Source organism: Myxocyprinus asiaticus, chromosome 6 (genome assembly GCF_019703515.2).
Source record: "Myxocyprinus asiaticus isolate MX2 ecotype Aquarium Trade chromosome 6, UBuf_Myxa_2, whole genome shotgun sequence".
Classification (NCBI taxonomy): domain Eukaryota; kingdom Metazoa; phylum Chordata; class Actinopteri; order Cypriniformes; family Catostomidae; genus Myxocyprinus; species Myxocyprinus asiaticus.
The window spans coordinates 41,949,241-41,967,524 of record NC_059349.1 but is presented as its reverse complement, the minus strand read 5'-3'; the positions used below and the strand labels follow the sequence as shown (position 1 = coordinate 41,967,524).

At 37.6% G+C, this 18,284-nt stretch overlaps 1 protein-coding gene across 1 annotated transcript in view; it reads left to right on the top strand.

Moving 5' to 3' along the window:
* The first annotated feature begins 955 nt into the window (after positions 1-955).
* Positions 956-18,284, top strand: part of LOC127441922 (heparan-sulfate 6-O-sulfotransferase 1-A-like) — a 228,689-nt gene continuing 211,360 nt past the window's right edge. The window contains exon 1 of the mRNA XM_051699495.1: positions 956-1,740. Within this exon, the coding sequence (XP_051555455.1) occupies positions 1,220-1,740 (521 nt within the window). The 5' untranslated portion in view covers positions 956-1,219. The remainder of the gene's footprint in view (positions 1,741-18,284) is intronic.

Sequence of the window (18,284 nt, the reverse complement as noted above, 5' to 3'; positions counted from 1 at the left end):
TTCTGAAACTGTAACAATCTGCTTTTTACTTTATAAGGCATTGTTAATCACCGTAAAAATGACAGAAGAGCACACGATGACATGAAGTTCACCAATAGTGTCTATTTCAGGAGCAATGACCAATAAACATGTAGAGACAGTGCTCAGTCTTACTCACACAAACACTAAACACCATCAGGGTAACACATGTGAAATTTAAATAATGCTGTAAACATTAACTAAACTACATTAAATATAAAACAGAACACCCCAATGTACGCAACTGATATTAAAAATAAGATGAAACATCACTATTCCCATAAAATGTAATGAAATATGATGGGCCACACAGGCAATTGTGGAAATGCCCAATTATTTTTTTGTTGTTTTTTTTTTACTGTAATTTTAACAATAATTTACTGTAAAAAGTACATGTACTCTCTTGTTAAACATATGTGAATTTTTACCATTAATTATACAGGAAAATCATATTTTTACATCAAAATTTGTTACTTTTTTTTTTTTTTACAACATTTTATTGTAAAAACTACTGTATTGTCCTTTAAAATATATTTTTTAAAACTTCTGTATATTTTACAGTTAATATTCGTTAATCAATTAACGTTTTATTTCTGTAGCACTTTTACAGTCTTTTACCATTAAAATTACAGTCATTTTTTGTACAGGATACACTTTGAAAATTCATACACTACATGGCTAAGTGCATAGTGTATTGTGGAAAGTGCATAGTATATAGTGCGTCATTTGGGACACAGCTTAAGTTTAGAAAAAAAAAATATCTTGAAACGTTCTATGACCTATCAATATATAGGCTATATATAAGCTTAAAATCGTAAAGTTTTAGTTAGAAACAGCGGGCGTCGACTACAACCTAAATATTTCGCTCATATCGGTTTTGAGCAAGTCTGGAGCGCGTGTGTGTTGGGAAAGTGGGTGTCGCTGTGCACGCGGGTGGAGGAGCTTCACACCGATGTGTCGAGGACTTTAAACACACTGTAGCCTGCACAAACAGTGTGTCATACAGTGGTGGAAGGAGAGAGACCGTGCTGTACTGGATCTAATCCTGCAACACTCCTGATACAATGTGTCCGATTATTTACTTTCTGCCACAATGTGTCTGAATATTTACTTTCCGCGCGCGCTGCTCTGACCGCGGTGTGTTTACATGGAGACCGCGTATCTGCACCTTCAAAAACAGTCAACCGGGAAATGGTAACACATGAACCTCCTCACTGGAAGGAACATGGTTGAGATGAGCAGTAAATTTCTGTTCATCGTGGTCGGCTCGGTTCTGTTCATGCTGATTTTGTATCAGTACGTGGCTCCGGGGATGATGAACTTCGGCTCTCCGCACGGGTACTTGCTGGAAGACGATGCTGATCTCTTCCCGACTCCTGATCCACATTACGTGAAGAAATACTATTTCCCCATCCGAGATCTGGAGCGGACGGTGGATTTTGAAATCAAAGGGGAAGATGTGATCGTGTTCCTCCACATCCAGAAGACCGGTGGAACCACATTCGGCAGGCATCTGGTCCAGAATGTGAGGCTGGAAGTTCCGTGCGATTGCAGACCGGGACAGAAGAAGTGTACCTGTTACCGACCCAATAGAAAAGAGACCTGGCTCTTCTCGCGGTTCTCCACCGGTTGGAGTTGTGGCTTACACGCGGACTGGACCGAGCTGACCAACTGCGTTCCGGGGGTTTTGAACAAAAGGGAGAACAGGATGAAAAACCAAAGGTGATGCTTGTTTATTTGTTATAATGAGTGAGTGGCTGTTACACAACATGCTGGAAGTCAGCTGTCTACCTAGACAGCATTTTTGGGCATTATAGACGTGTGCTGCCTATTATACCCCGACACGCTGTCTAGATAGGAACCTAAATAGGGCTTGAGAACCAGCCAGCGTGTATAAGAACTCAGTTCTACAACTTTAATGAGTTCAAATCATCTGCAGTATGTCCATGCTTCATTTTCCACCCATAGTGGTGCATTTCTGTGTTTTATAAAACCATAGGAAAACCTTACAGAAATGTACTATGGTAACCATAGTTTCTGTCAAAATACCATAGTATTTTACTATATTAAAGTAGCCTATAGTATTCTACAGTTACTGTTACCAGTGCAAAGTCATAATACTTCAATCTGGGATCTTCAGTCAGTTTAAGAAGCTTATAATTTTTTAAAACATTGGTGGCTAGTACCAAGTTACCTCAGTTTTTCTGTAGTAAAACATTGCATTTTGTTTGAAACTTTGATACATTTTTGTGGAAGCTCTTATGATGTCTATTCTTTGTATTATCACAGATGGGAAACAGTTGAAAAGACTCGGCTAAATGTGTCATTTTAGTTAACTGCATATATGTGTGTTTTTCCCAGTGCTGCTGGTGGAAAATTACTGTGTTGTAAAACTGGTGCTTGTAAACATAAGAGTATGTTCTGCCAGGATTTTTATTTACAGAATATAGCCCAACCTGTACACTCCATAGCAAGTCAATTGGAATGATTTCAAAGAAACCTGGAATCTACACCCCTGAATAAGTGGACTGGTGGAATGATTTGAAATTCATCGCAAAGCCGTGTACATACACTGTGTTTAAGTTTTTAATAGGATTTTGTGGATTAAATTATCCAAGCCAAATACATCAGATCAGATTTACCAAATGTTCACCAGTTCTTCCTGAAAAAAAAAAAAATAAATAAAAAAAAATAAAAAACACTCTACATCAGTCATACCCTTGAATAATAGTAATAAAAAAGCATCCCTGGTTAGATCTCCCGAGACCACAGAGATGTCATCACTCTTGTTGCTTTTGGCGAACTTAGGAATACGATGCTATTGCAAATATGGATGCACATTCCTCTCTTTGATTAATCTCCCCTGTGATAAAGGCAGACAGACCACACCAGTGTTATTCTCCTCTAATTCATCAAGCATTGGCACATTGTCTTTTGCTCAGGTCATCAGTGATAGGAGTTTGACCATTTCTAATTTTTTTTTAAATCCGCATTATTCTGATAATTAGATGAGAAATAATTAATGTCGATGATTTGGATTTGACATACCGCTTTGTTGCATAGATATAAGCACTCTTTGTTACGTTAAACCGATTTCAAAGTCTCGTTGAAGGGTGTATTGAAGGAAGGTAACCTTGCCCATCATCATTTCTCGAAACCTTAAAGCTAAATTATAAGGGTAAATGAAAACTGCTATCTCAGAACTTAAAGTCATTCTTAGTTGTTGATTTTGAGCACTCTTGAAAAAATTAAAAGACTACTAGCCTAATTAAAACAAGACATTTGACCCATGATGGTGGTCACATAGGAGGCTGTGAAAAGGGGATCTGTGTTTATGACCCACGAAATCTCTTGTAGAGGTTTTGAGCCGCAGAGCATCGCTGTGTTTTTGTCTTGTTGTGATTGAACCGAACATTTTGATGCATATTCAGACATGGTATATAAAGGGACAGTTTACCACAAAATGAAAATAGTCATTATTTACTCAGCCTCATTTCTTCCAAAGCCCCTTGTGTTTGCACGACAATAATCTGCACTGCCTCATACACTGAAAAAAATAATGTGCTGGATTTGCTTAAAAATATTGTGCATCATGTTTGCAACCCACTTTTTAAGCAAATTCCACTAGGAATTTTAAGCAACGTTACCTAAAAAACTATAGGCTATGCGCAAATTAATGAGCTTCCATTCAAAATGTTTTACTTAAAATACTATGCCATGCCAGCTACTACATTTAAGTTTTTTTTTTTAACTCTAAGAGTCTATGTTTACCTAACTATGCATTATAAGCTCATTTAGCTCAATTGTAAGTGCTGTTAGCAGCTTCAAATTCTAGGTGCTGTTCATTTACTTTCAATTAACTTTAAAATAAAATGACCTGAAGAAATAAGACAACTGGTGAATGTCAAAGGTTTTTATTGTTGTTTAGAAATTTACAATCGAACATAGATATTCATGCTCTCCTAGAACCAAAATACGTTCTCAAATACAAAAATAGTAACAAAATTATGACGATAAACAAGTGGGCTATGCAATGATTTAAAGAAATTCAAGAAATCTAAATAAACGCAATTCAAAATGCATTTTAACAGACTGCACACTGCAGAAATATACGCAGGTAGGAAAAAAACTCTCTGAACTAATACTGTAACAAAAACGCCAGAAACTAGTATATGTATTTATATATAAAAAAAGATCTTTTCAATGTGGCCAGACCTTGCCATCATAAAGATGCAACACCATTTACTGTATGACCTGAAAAAAAGAAAGAAGTGTCAGCTTCTTTGGGTAGCGAATGTGAAGGGCATAAAGTAGCACAAAAAGTCAGTTCACTGACCCAAGTTTTGACAAATGTCCCCAGCTCATTTTCGAGGACAATCAATACATCCGTGGGTTGAAAGGCAACTTTCGCTCTTCCTGCTCCAAAGCTATGATGACATCTGCTCCTTTTTGTGCTTGGTCAAGCTCCTCTTCGTAAATACATTGAAATAATCTTTGTCAAAATGCATATTAACAGTTTCCATTGTATTTATTTGCACAATTAAATATCCTCAAAATCAGTAGTTACAGAGTAAAAATAAAAGTGATGCTTAAAGGGATAGTTCACCCAAAAATAAAAATTCTCTCATTTACTCACCACCATGCCATCCCAGATGTGTAGGACTTTCTTCTGTTGAACACAAACAAAGATTTTTAGAAGAATATCTCAGCTCTGTTGGTACATTCAATGCAAGTGAATGGTGGTCAAAAAGCACATTAAGGTGGCATAAAAGTAATCCATATGACTCCAGTGGTTGAATCCATGTCTTCTGAAGCGATATGATAAGTGTGGTTGAGAAACAGAACAATATTCAAGTACTTTTTACTATCAATCTCCACTTTCACTTTCATATTTGTCTTCTCTTGTTTTTGGGATTCACATTCTTTGTGCATTTCACCACCTACTGGGCAGAGAGGAAAATTCATAGTAAAAATGACTTTGTGTGAGTGATGCCTGAGCAGCAGTTGAAGATTAACTGTCTCTCCGGTGAAAAATCGTCGGGAATTCTTCACCACTGCCTGACAATAAGAAAGCACAGTATTTTCCCATGAGAAAAGTATAGTTTAAGCGCCACATACAGAATATGAATTATTGTCATTGACAACCTCAGTGTCATTTAAGGCAAGCGGCAACCACAACAGTGAAACTCGTTATAGAGACCGAAATTTATGCTTCACATGATATTGATGCTTGTATTTATTTATGTCATCTCAAACACTAACTGAGGCGCAATTTAAAAGCATTACATGAACGCTCAGACGGTTCATAAAGCAGCTTTAACATGGGGGGGAAAAAATTACATTTAGCATTAAAACTCTAGATGCAATTGATGAAGCTGAATATAAACCAACACTCAGAAAATGTTAGCTGGTTTCAAGATGTACAATTTGAAGTTTGCATTAAACAGTTTAAATTGGTGTAGTAGAAATGCGATTAACTTACTGGAATTGCCTGTTTGTTTGCTGAGTTTCTGTGATGCGAGTGAGGAGTTGTAGGTGAAGGCCCTGAGCAGAGGTTGAAGATGCAGATGCGCAAGCTCCTTGTGTTTGTTCGAATGTGAAGTTGTACACGTCTAATTAGCCTCATGCAGGCAAACTTTGAATATACTGTAGATTTGAGGGGGCCTGGGTAGCTCAGTGAGTATTGATGCTGACTACCACCCTTGGAGTCGTGAGTTTGAATCCAAGGTGTGCTGAGTGACTCCAGCCAGGTCTCCTAAGCAACCAAATTGGCCTGGTTGCTAGGGAGGGTAGAGTCACATGGCGTAACCTCCTCGTGGTCATGATTAAGTGGATTTCGCTCTCAGTGGGGCGCGTGGTAAGTTGTGCGTGGATCGCAGAGGGTGGCATGAGCCTCCACATGCTGTGAGTCTCCGCGGTGTCATGCACAGCAAGCCACGTGATAAGATGCGCGGATTGACGGTCTCAGAAGCGGAGTCAACTGAGACTTGTCCTCCGCCACCCGGATTGAGGTGAGTAACCGCGCAACCACGAGGACCTACTAAGTAGTGGGAATTGGGCATTCCAAAAATGCTTGCTTGAAATTCATTCACATTCTGTATCACGTGGTTTCCCATGGAATCTTAAAAATTTAGGCTGGGTTTACTAAACTTCAGATTATTGTCCTGTCACTCAAAATAATTAGCAAAGTTTCTTTATTATTATGAGTACAGCATAATCTCAATATCTTGTGTCACAAATATAGCATATAATTAAGGAAAGTTGATAGCATTACGTTTTTCAGTAAAATCTGTTTATTTTAATGAACAATATTTGCTGAAGCAAGGAATAATTTCTTTCAGTGTACATTTAAGACTAAAATATGTAGGTCTTTATCTGGTCTACTCATTTTGTGCACCTTCATGTTATCTTATTATTTATTGTATACCTCTGTTTTACTGTGAACACTTTGCACACCATCATACATTGCATTTACCTCATCATTTGCATCTACCTCTCAGCATCATACTCCCCCATAGACTTGTTTGCACAATATTCTGCACTTCCTCATTCACTATGAATATTTTGCACATCAGATCCACTCATTTCTAACATCTTCATGCTTATTATTATTTGTTGAATATTTGTATTTTTCTGCATTCCTGTATATTTAGATATGTTCTAGATTCTATATTTTATTGTGTGTATTTTAGTGTATGTATATATATATATATATATATATATATATATATATATATATTTATATATATATGATTTAACTCTACTCTCTTTTCTAAGCTTATGCAACAGCCAGTGGAACACAATAATTTCGTTGTACTTGTACAATGACAATAAAGAGCTTGACTTGATATAACAGCCTATTTTCTTCAAAGGAACACAAAATAGATGTCACATGGCAAAGTATATTCACCTCAAGCTGAATCTGCGTGATTGAATTTCACGTAATGGACTTCCGGTGGCGAAGAATTTCCCCTCAAAGATTTTGCGTGGATTTCAAGTTTGGTGAACTTTGAGAGGTGAATTCGCCATGTTGACAAATTGGAAGTCGCTCAGCTTGGCAGTGACCTCTTTGTGGGTGGTGCTTCGTACTCGGCTACACTGAATATTCACAATGGACAAAGATATAATTTTAGCGGCGAGTTTCTTTTTAACATCACTCTCACAGACTATAAAATGCAGCATTAAAAACAGGCTGCTGGGCAATTTGTTTTTTGCTGGTTGCACATGTCCGTCTGCCTGCACCCACCACTGCACACACAGTCTGGATGCTATCATAAATATTACACCATGTATACAGAGTTTAGGATTTGTATGGTCTGTTTTGTTGTTTTAATGTTCGTTGCATGCTGTTGATCACCTTATTTTGGTTTAATGCATTATTCTCTCTGTTTGCGAGTCATCAGGATTACCGTAAACACTCATATAAATGGGCACCATACAATTTATGCAAGTGCACTGTCATTTATTTCTCATTCAAATCAGCAAACATTTGTTTTATAGGCACATTTCTGGTTCATGTTATATCAGCCAAACCTTAAAAGGCAGCAAGTCCAAATACCAAGCTTTAAATGACACATATTTTTCAAATGAGAAGCTTTTAATGAATTAGCTTGCAGTTCCAGGATAAAGGATTACAAATTAAAACTTTTTTTTAAAATATCAGTTAAAATCGGTATAAAATATTCATAATGTCAGTATCAGCCAGAGTGAGCTGTGAATTATCAGTAATGTTTACACATCTGGATCTGCATAAGAACATCAGCCCACTCGTGAGAAGTTGCAATAAATTATGAATAATTAATTTAAATGTTTATTTGCCAAATTTTTAGTAGGGATGACAGCAGAATGCTTTATATTATGAAATATTTTGAAATGGTTCAGGCTCCTGCTTGCTTGAGCTTTACCTTCCTAAGCCTTGACTGTGCTCCTTGAGATTAGAAGCATGTTGGGCGGCCAGATCGCAGGGCTTAACACCTGTTGTCAGTCTAGTGAGTTACAGTTCAAGGAAGCCAACACAATTCCCCACATCAGGCGGGAAGCCAACTGACAGCTGTGTCAATCTGCATGCTTGTTAGGCATGTTTAACGTGGTTGTTTACATTTAAATCTCTCTCTCGGCTCCCAGTCGACAGAACCGTTCTTCATGTCTCCTCATGTCATCATCGCCCATTAGAATAGCGAAGGACAAGCTATAAATTACAAATAGGTCGCATTCGGTTTGATGGAGTTTCCAGAGTCACTTTTTCCAAATCACATTTACTATATGTGGCTCTATGGGGAGCTGGGAGACGTGAGAATGATGGGGGTATTTTAATTGCTTAACGAGATGTGTATCACCGCATTCTCATTGAAGCACTGGTTTGAGTCTGCAAGCCATCTGGTGTGTGGTGTGTGTTGCTGTCAAGCATGAAGCACAGGGGTAGCAGATAGACCGGTGAATGGAGACCAGAGGACATTGCCTGTATGTGTGGGTGTGAGAATATGTTTCCCACAGTGATAGGCGTGTGTAATCAGCCACCAGTGGTTGTGTTTTTTACCCCCATTGGAGAACCAAGCACTACCCCTGCTGTTTTAGGCTGTGTATAATCGGTTTAATGAAGGGTCGGCATCTGCTCTTCGGGTGACGCACTCAGTGGAACAGTAGAAAGGGGGCCTCTGTCTTTCAGACGCCCTTAAAAATATTTAATGCCACATGTTAGAGCTGCATGTCAGAAGATATGACAAATGCTTGATTTTCAAGTCAACATGAAACCGTGTTTGCAACCTGATTTACTTCCGTAATGTGATGTATTTCCAAGTGAAACTGAATATTCAATGTAAAAAAATTTGAGAGACTTGATTTTATCCATTGGGAATAGGGCTGCACAATGAATTGAATAAATAATCAAGATTACAGTTACAGCTGCCACAAGTAGCCTAACTAATTGTAAAAGTGTCAATTACAACATTTCATTTAGGTCTACTACTGTTGCATCAAAACATGTTTGAGAATTTTTTTCCAATCACATACAGCCTGTTTCACACTTTCTGTGAGTATTCAAATTTTGAAACACAGTTTTGTTTATCATTTTGCTAAAAAAAAAAAAAAAAAAAAATTCATAGTTTAGGAAAATGTTTGATCTACTGATGTGTAAAACAGCTATAAAGTACTTCAGCATAACAGTTCTCAGCTTGTTTTGGATATGTAGCCTACATAAAGAATATGTCTTCCAGATGCCCAAACAAAATAACTATTTTAACACCAAATGTTTATGTGAATTATATTAATCAATTGCAATTATAATGTCAAGGGAAATAATCGACAATCATGATTTTTGTCCTAATCGTGCAGCCCTAATCCATAATTAATCGGATTGTGAAAAGTGGTCTCTATGTGACTGGTGGTTAGAGGGGAGGTGTTGAAGGAGAAGAGGGAATAAATCATTTCAATAAATAATTTCAAAGAGTTATTACATTTTGATGAAAAATTACATACAAACATACATGATTATTATTATCTTTTTTTTTTTTTGTCCTAATGTGCACAGATGAATCATTCACAATAAGACTAGGAACATGTATTAAGAATGTAAATAGGATCATTTTTGATTTCATGTTGACTTAAAAGGGATAGTTCACAAAAATACTCACTCTCCTATAAAAAGGACAAACAAGTACCAGCTTGCACTTCTTTTAAAGGGAAATGATAGTTTTGTTTGAGGAACAACTAAAATGTAGCCTATGTCGCTTTTTATTTTTTTTGGGGGAGAACTGTCCCTTTAAGTATACACAATCTGTTTGATGTGATTTTTCATTTCTAGCCATCATGGACAAGGATAGAATTGCGGTTGGGGGGCAGGCTTGTTAGGAAGGCTGGCACAGTGATCAAGCAGACACGATTAACTTGAAATGACAAGGTGCTGATGGGGTACCAGACCACATTGTCGTGTTGCTTGCTGTTATATTAGATATTTATTGTGATTATTTTAGAAGAAAATGAAATGGAACATTTTATTGCCAGTCAGTTGTGAGCTGCAAAGAGTAATTTGAAAATAAACCCGTCATATTAGGCCTATATGAGTTGAGAGCAGATCTGTCACCTAAAAAATGAAAGCTCATAAAATAGAAAGAAACAAACTTATCTGAAATAAAGTTCTCGCATATGTATGTTTGTGTACGTGTTTATGGGGTAAGAGAGAAATCTGGGCTATGTGCACCTACTGTCACTTTTTTCCCCTGCCCTGTCTATTTAAAGATATTGCGGCAGATTTTGAGTCCCAGTCCAATAAACTGGCACAGAAAAAATCCTGCAGTACTGCTGTCACTCTTTTCTTTTAATTTCGTATATACAGTATCTCTCTCTCTCTCTCTCTCTCTCTCTCCCTCTCTCTTCTGTTCCTTTAGCGGTGTCAGTCTATAATCAAACAGACAAGATCATTTTCCACACTGTGACTTTATGGATATGGGCCACACAGTATACCACAAGTGTGACTAGATCATTAGAGGGAATGTATTTTCATGGAAGATTTACCGTAATTTCAAAAATGGAAGGCGTTACTAATGGAAAACAGCCTTCTATATTATGAATAACAATACATGGTGTACATTGGCATACGGGAGACCCCCACAGCCTCTCATGGGATTATGAACTAATGAATTCTAGTTAGATTGCCTATGCAGGAGTATTATAGATTTGGTCAACTGCTTTTCTGTAAAAAGAAAAGTTTATGGAAGTAGCTCCATTTACCATGCCCCCAGTAGATCCATTCTTAAGTCTTAACTGCAAAATTTCAACCCTATCCGGTTGGTCCTCATTGGTCCAAAATGTAAATCTCCAGACTTCAAGCAAGCCCACTGGAGACCCGACACATTGAAACCTTCTAAAGGACATACATTAAATCTACAAAGATGAAAAGAAAATATCTCACTGGTGCACAGAAAAGGCAAAATGAGGAGAAGGCTATAGTAGAGAGAGCTATTTTGCCCAGAACAGCATCACTGTTTCTGTCAGTGAAGCTGTTTTGCTCCTCCTACAAACCTTCATGCATGACGTCACTACTTGGGAGATTTGACATATTGCCCAACAGCACACTATCAATGTACATAGGGTACCCCTCAAATATTTGGAAACACCTGACTGAATGTATGTTTCTCATGATCTTAAATATCTTTTGATCTAAAGGCTTAAATTAATTGATTGATTAAAACAGATTTTTCAGACAAATATAAATTCTGCCTATAGATGAAATTAATTACAAAGCTAACATTAATTAAACAGACATTTTGTTTTAAATGGGTTGGACCTGAGATTGAAGGAAAAGCAGCCAACAAGTGCCCAGCATACATGGCTCCTTCAAAAGCATGCCAGAATACTTCATGAAGATAAAGGGTGGCTATTGTGAAGAATATAATATAGAAGATAGTTTTGATTTGTTGAACACTTTTTGACTGGTACTGCTGTAGAGGAATTGAGTAAAGTAAAAAAAAGTAGCGCAAGTAGACACGTGGTAATGCTGCTGGAGAAGAACATCTGTGAAGTTTCAACCAACATGATTGTCAGACTCCTGGATGTAGTTTCTAAATGTGTGCTTGGAGATCCTTGGAGTTTGGAGATCATTGTGTGTAAGATGTAGGAGTAGATGATCAAATAGGGCAAATATGTGAAGCCCAAAACACCACTGGCCTGAACAATTTAGCAAGAGCTCTCAAGTAATGCTTGATATTAGAGGGAGATGTTCTCCACTGTGGTCAATTATTGAAGATGTGTCCTCCATGTCTGGTACTAAGGAGCCACACTCTGACTCTTATTGGTCTGGCTCACTGCATAAGAGTGTCAGTGTGTGTGCTAGTGTGGGTTTGTACGCTCCACAAATTATAGTCTCGTGTGGTTAGTGGTTGTGTGATCTTTGTGGTCTGGAGGTCAGTAGCTCAAAGTTTATAAAATCCACCAGCTCTCCGTGTGAATCCAGATTCTAGCTCTGGAAGTGTGAGCCAGATGGCTTGGTGGTCTCCAGATCTGCTTGGAGCAAAGCGTGGAGGTTCTGATGGGCCAGTTTTCCCTGGCCGGCAAGAAAGGAGCTTAGAGCCAGGCCTGGTAGCAGCAGCCTGACCTTGATGTGTTAATCCCATCAGATCAGTGTGGATTAAATACAGGCTGCTCAAAGCCCGTTATGTGGTAATGCGGAATGGGTGCTCACCCACCACGAAATTAAGAGATCCATGCTCTAATATAATTTATGCCGCATACATGCAATGTTGTGAATCGTGATTTGTTGATGGAAATAAACTACTTTGCAAATAGAAATGTAAACAGTTTGGCTAAAAGGTTATCTAGAATTATTTACGGTATTTTGAAGTGCCTGTGATAACAATATCACAGTAATAATGTTAATTACCATGATATACCATATTACTGAATACCGTCACATGCCTAACCTAAACCTTAACTTTTTATATGCTAAATATTAAACATTTTACAATATAAAATTTGACATCCAACATATTATATTGTTTGATCAAAACCATTACATTTCCGTTCTCTGTTGAGCTTCATTTAAATGCATGTGCAAGCACATGGTATTTCATAGAAACTTGTCTAGACTAATTGATAATTTGTTCTCAACTATTTTCATTAGCAATTATTCGCATTCTTATTGATTAGTTGTTTCAGCCTTTTATATTTATGTTCATAATTGGCCTAGCTATTTGCGAACATTTGGAGCAATGAAAACATTGTAAGAACGCTGTGTCCAAGAATGTCTCTTCCCTCAGTTTCTGTAATAGGATGAAAGACTTTTGTCTTTTTTTTTTTTTTTTTTTTATCTCACTGGCTTTGACTGCTGAAAAGCTGAAAAGCTTCTTGTTTACCTAAGTCTTTGCTGATTATCTTGGCCCATTTCTGCTCGTTGTCTGTGGAGGTTTGGTAATTGCTCGACTGTGTTCAATAGTGTTTCTGTTAGAGAATGCCTCATGCTAAGACGTGCTATCATTCACATTTCAGACACAGTGCTTTTTCTATCTTATTTGCATCTCCACTGTGTGTGTAAATTGACTTTAGGGCAGTTCAAGGGAAGGTCATGACACTGGCTGCCTGTGTTTTAGAATCAGCATGTTTAGCAGAGGACGCTGAGCTCTAGCAAACAATTGTGTTTACACTGCTTATCTGGAGAAGTTCAAAATGCTTTGTGTGTATGTTTTAAAGCTACATATGTTAATTTAAATATATCAGCCTAAATTGCAAGTGCTGATTAGGAGTGTGGCAATTCCACCCATGCTAAAATATGTAAGCATTGATATTTATAGGGTAATATATATATATATATATATATATATATATATATATATATATATATATTATATACTATATACTATATATACTAGGCTAAGGTTAATCAGTCTATTTTGGGTTTTTCTATTTGCGAGAGATAAGGGGTGGGATCAGGGCATGTCGCAGACTGGGCTCGAACCGCATCATCCCCATGAGCACCAGGGCTCAATGTCAAACACCAGGCCACAGCTCCAAGAAGCCAATCAGTTTTAGCCTTCATAGTACATATATATGAGTCACAAATGGCACAATTGATCACATATAATTTGTATTATTGTTAATAAAAATTACATTTGAAATTGTTTAAACTGTAAAAAGTAAAAAATGGTCCAAGCTCATCCTCTATATCATCAGGTCAGGTGTTTTTCTTAGTTTCTGTTGTCATACCTCACGGCCAGGTTAGCCTCTCAGCTGACTTCTATATGAATATGACTGAGACGAAGGAAGGGTCAGTCTGCCGAATGCAGCCGCACGATAGTATGGATCTCGTGGCTCGTGAAGAGAAGCGTGCCCTTGAGCTGGACTCAATGTCTGCACTGCATGAATGAGCACTTCAGTGCCTCCTCTATCTCTAATGGCTTTTTAATAAACAAAGACTTGACCACCCTTCAGCCTGTCCTTTTGTGTTTTGCATAAATGAATACATGAACACAACTCTGCCGCTAATGCTAGAGCGGACATGTGCATGCTCTGGTCCTTTATCTCTCCCTCTCTCTCCCGCTATCTCTTCGTATGCGTGCAGTTTTCTTTATCGTACAGTCTTGTTTACAAAAATTCTCTTGAACAAAAATACTCTCACTGCCTCCCTCTCACTCATTTAATTTTTTCCCTTGTGATTTGGAATCTTGTTTAATTCTCTTCATTTTCCAGTGTTGGCTAGTTTGGCTTCTGCCGAAACATTCCTGGCATTGTTCTTATAACAGACATTTGCTTTTGAAGTCTTGATGTGCACCACTCTGCCAGGTAAAGCCCTTGATGATGACACCACATTTATTTCTGCATGCTGTAGACAAATTGTCGTGCTATGACTAATTAGCAACCATTTTTAGAATTCATAATTAGGGCTTCCACACTCTCCGTGTGAGCTGGCTTACAGCCAAGCTTTAATTTGTAAAGCTACAAATTCAGCTTTGGAATTGTAAAACCTTACACACTTCCCCAATGTATAACTGAGGCAGGTGTCTTCGCTCTTACTTAAAAAAAGTTATGCCATTGTTTAACTCCGCCCCCCCCCCCAAGGTTACTCCAAACCTGTATGACTTTCTGACTTCCATGGAACTCAAAAGTATTTGATTAGGGAATTTTTTATTTTTTTTTATTGGATACTGCACATGAGAGTTGATCAATGCTTTTATTTGAGAGCGAATAACTTAAAGTTTGTCTGTTCATCACACAAAGTAATTGTATGGTTTCAGAAGTCTTGAAATATAGTGCACAAGTCACAGTGACTACTTGTACAATGGTTTTATGGTGTTTTTTCTGAACTTTATGGAGTTTTACAGTCGAGTCACCATTCACTTTCATTGTATGGCAAAAAGCCTTGTGAAGATTCTTCAAATTTCCCCTTTTGCGTTTCATTTATTCATCTGGCAGATGCTTTTATCCAAAGTGACTTACAAAAGATCATAAGCGAATCATCTTAAGGAGAGAGTGGTACGAAAAGTGTGCATTGCAAAGTTTCACTAGCATCAGAATAGTAGTATTCAAGACAGATTAAAATGCAACAAGAATATATATATATATATATATATATATATATATATATATATATATATATATATATATATATATATTTCTTACTTGTATTTTTCTTATTTTTTTTATGAGTGATTGGTTAAGTGCTCATGGAAAAGATGTGCTTTTGGATGAAAGAAAATCATAATGGTTTGGAGTGACATCAGGGTGTGAATAATGGCTGAATTTTCATCTTTGAGTGAACTACCTATTCCTGTCTTCCTTCGTCAGACCGCCTTACTGATTTTAGGAGGCTGCTGTAGTGATCACCTCTGTGGAAAAAAAAAAAACCCTTAGAAATCTTAAGCTGTCTCTGAAATCTGTCTGCACCATGTCAAAAGGGCAAGAAGTCTGAGAAACCATCTGATAAACTGTAACAGGCGAAAGTTCTACAGATGAAAGTGCAGGTAAAGAAAACCTTTGACTGGACTGAAGGGGAGGCAAATAGAAAAAACACTGTGAATGAAAAAAAAAAAAACAACAACTTTTGAACACAAAGTTAAAGTTTAATTTAGATTCAAACTTAACTCGAAAAGTGGGGGGCAGGCCGTAAGAAATTAATTTAATGAAGGTAATTCTTGCTAAAAGCAAAACCATGGAAAAACACCACATTTTTACCTACTATAGCGCACAGTTACACTCCTTTACAAGAATGCTGCAAGTTAATTATCTTTCCCATTATAAAAAAAGTTTTTTGTAAAAAAACAAAAACAAATGGAGAGAAGTTTCTAAATAATTATATTCACGAGTTTATATTTACGAGTTTGCCTTGTGGCTGTGGTATTCTGTTGTCTAAGAGCACAAGTTGGAGATTTTCAGTGCAGATGCCTCTTGCTTAACAAGCTCCCATTTCACAAGAATTTGCATTCTTAACCAGACATAATTTGTACTCTGAATTTGCATAACAAGCTCAAACTTTGCTCATAAACAAATGCCTTAAAAGACTATTTTTTAACAAAATAGATATTTAAAAATACATACACCACTTTAAAGCAATGCATCACAGTTGATTTTTGCTTATCACTTATTTAAAAAACTTGCAATCAAGTATAAACAGATGTTGAAAAATCTAAAATTATAAAAGTTGGGTATAGTTTTTTTGTGTAATTTTCTGTATTTATATATAATCTTTTTCATCTGGGGAAAAAAAACTATATGTAAGTGGAGTGGTGGTGGCGTAGTGGGCTAAAGCGCAGAACTGGTAAGCAGGTTGCATGTTCGATCCCCACAGCTACCACCATTGTGTCCTTGAGCAAGGCACTATACTCCAGGTTGTTCCAGAGGGATTGTCCCTGTAATAAGTGCACTGTAAGACTGCGTTCTGCTTCACCGCATCAGCTTTTCCTCTGTGAGTGAAACCGGTGCTTTTCCTATCCGCGACCTGTCTTCAGTAAATGTTATATCACCCTCTTGTGGTCTCCTAACGCTATTACGCCAAAATGTTAAATAGAAGCCCAAATTAATAAATTGGAAAGCACACAAATTAGGCTTCTAATTTAAATGTTGGTTAATTTTAATATATGCCTTAAGAATAATGTCACGATAAAATAACGTGCTGATCAATAATCAATATTTTATGACATTTCTAGTTTTTTTTAATCTTATGATGTAGTGCCAGCAGCCACGAAAACATACATAAAAAGGCTCAAATTATTTACATGGTGTTTATAGTTTTCTTCATTTTAGAACCTGACCCTTTGCACACTTGAGAATTTCAACAGATGCAGTTTGCATCCAGGTATTATTCGCCTACTGTATATTCTTAATACTAATTAATCGGACATCCTACTCATTTGACATACTGCTTTTTGCATAATATGCAGCAGGGAGGTATGCATATTCGAAAACTGGGGATGTGAAACAAGATCTGTGAGAGTAGGGGGAGCAGGATGGAATCGAACTCTGGCTCAGACCAAACAATCAATCTAAGCGTAGTGTTCAACCAAATGGGATCTTGCGTTAAAAAAAGATAAGTCGCAGAAAAACAGATGGAACAGCATTTAGGTGTTCTTAATAACTTGACACAGCGTTTTAAAAAGGCAGCGTTCCTGACCGAGACACTGATAAAACCACAAGACATGGAACAATGTAAACTATGGTCAAATATGTCTGTCTAGCGCATGTCGAAAAACAATTAAAAAACAACGCAGACTGTATTCAATGTGAACGGCCCCTTGATGCCAAAGTATACTTCGGATTTCCACATGCCAGTACATCCCTTGCACACTGTATGTGATGCAGATTTTATCATCAGCACAGTATGCACAGACTGTCCATGTGCAGCCTGGTAGAAACGTCGTCTGTGCATGTGCCTGCCATTGATTTTGTTAAAAGATTATCACAAAGCATTTATAGTGTGCATGCAATGAACGCATAGGTATGGGATCGCGGTCAAAATGTATACTTTGAAATGCTGAGTGCTTGACCATGCGTGAGACAGAACGGCACGTAAACCAAAGTATACTCTAGCCTTTAGACTCCCAGCCTTCCCTTGCCTATGTCTTGTGCCACCCTACTCCAGAGAGCACTGATATGGGGAGGAAAGTTTATTTGTGGGGGCCGTATGATGGCACATAATGTTCCTGTATTATACGCTTTTCTGCTGATATGGCCATGCTGTCGACAATTACACTGAGCTGGCAGCTCTCTGCGCTGTTATCTACTAAAGTGAAGGAGGGAGAGAGAGAGAAAGTTCAGGCTTGATTTATTGCCTCTGCAGAGGAGAGTGTGAGAGAGGAGGGGTGAAGTGTACGAAACAGAATTCTTCTTTTGACTGAAAGATGAATCCAAATAAATGAATAGGTGATGATTTTTTTCTCCCATCATCTGCAGGAGACTTTCCTTCAATTATTTCCTCTACACATCCTCTGTTGCTGTTCTGTCTCTCTCTTGGGAACCTGTTATAGACCTCATCTGACCAATGCTTAACAAAAGCCTATAGGGAATTACCCAGCATGACTCTTGGTGGACAGAGAGCTGTGCCTTGATGCTTTTCTGGTGTTTGAGTGAGTGAGTGAGTGAGTGAGTGAGTGAGTGAGTGAGTGAGTGAGTGAGTAAGTGAGAGAGAGAGAGAGAGAGAGAGAGTTTCACTCTGCTGAACTTCCTGCTGTGTTATTAAGCTCTGTTGGAGTCTGGACTCAGCCATGAGAATTCCATGACAGCTTGTGTGTAACTTTTCCCAGTTTATTGCAGTTTATCTGTGCTTGAGTACACAGAGTAATTGCAAA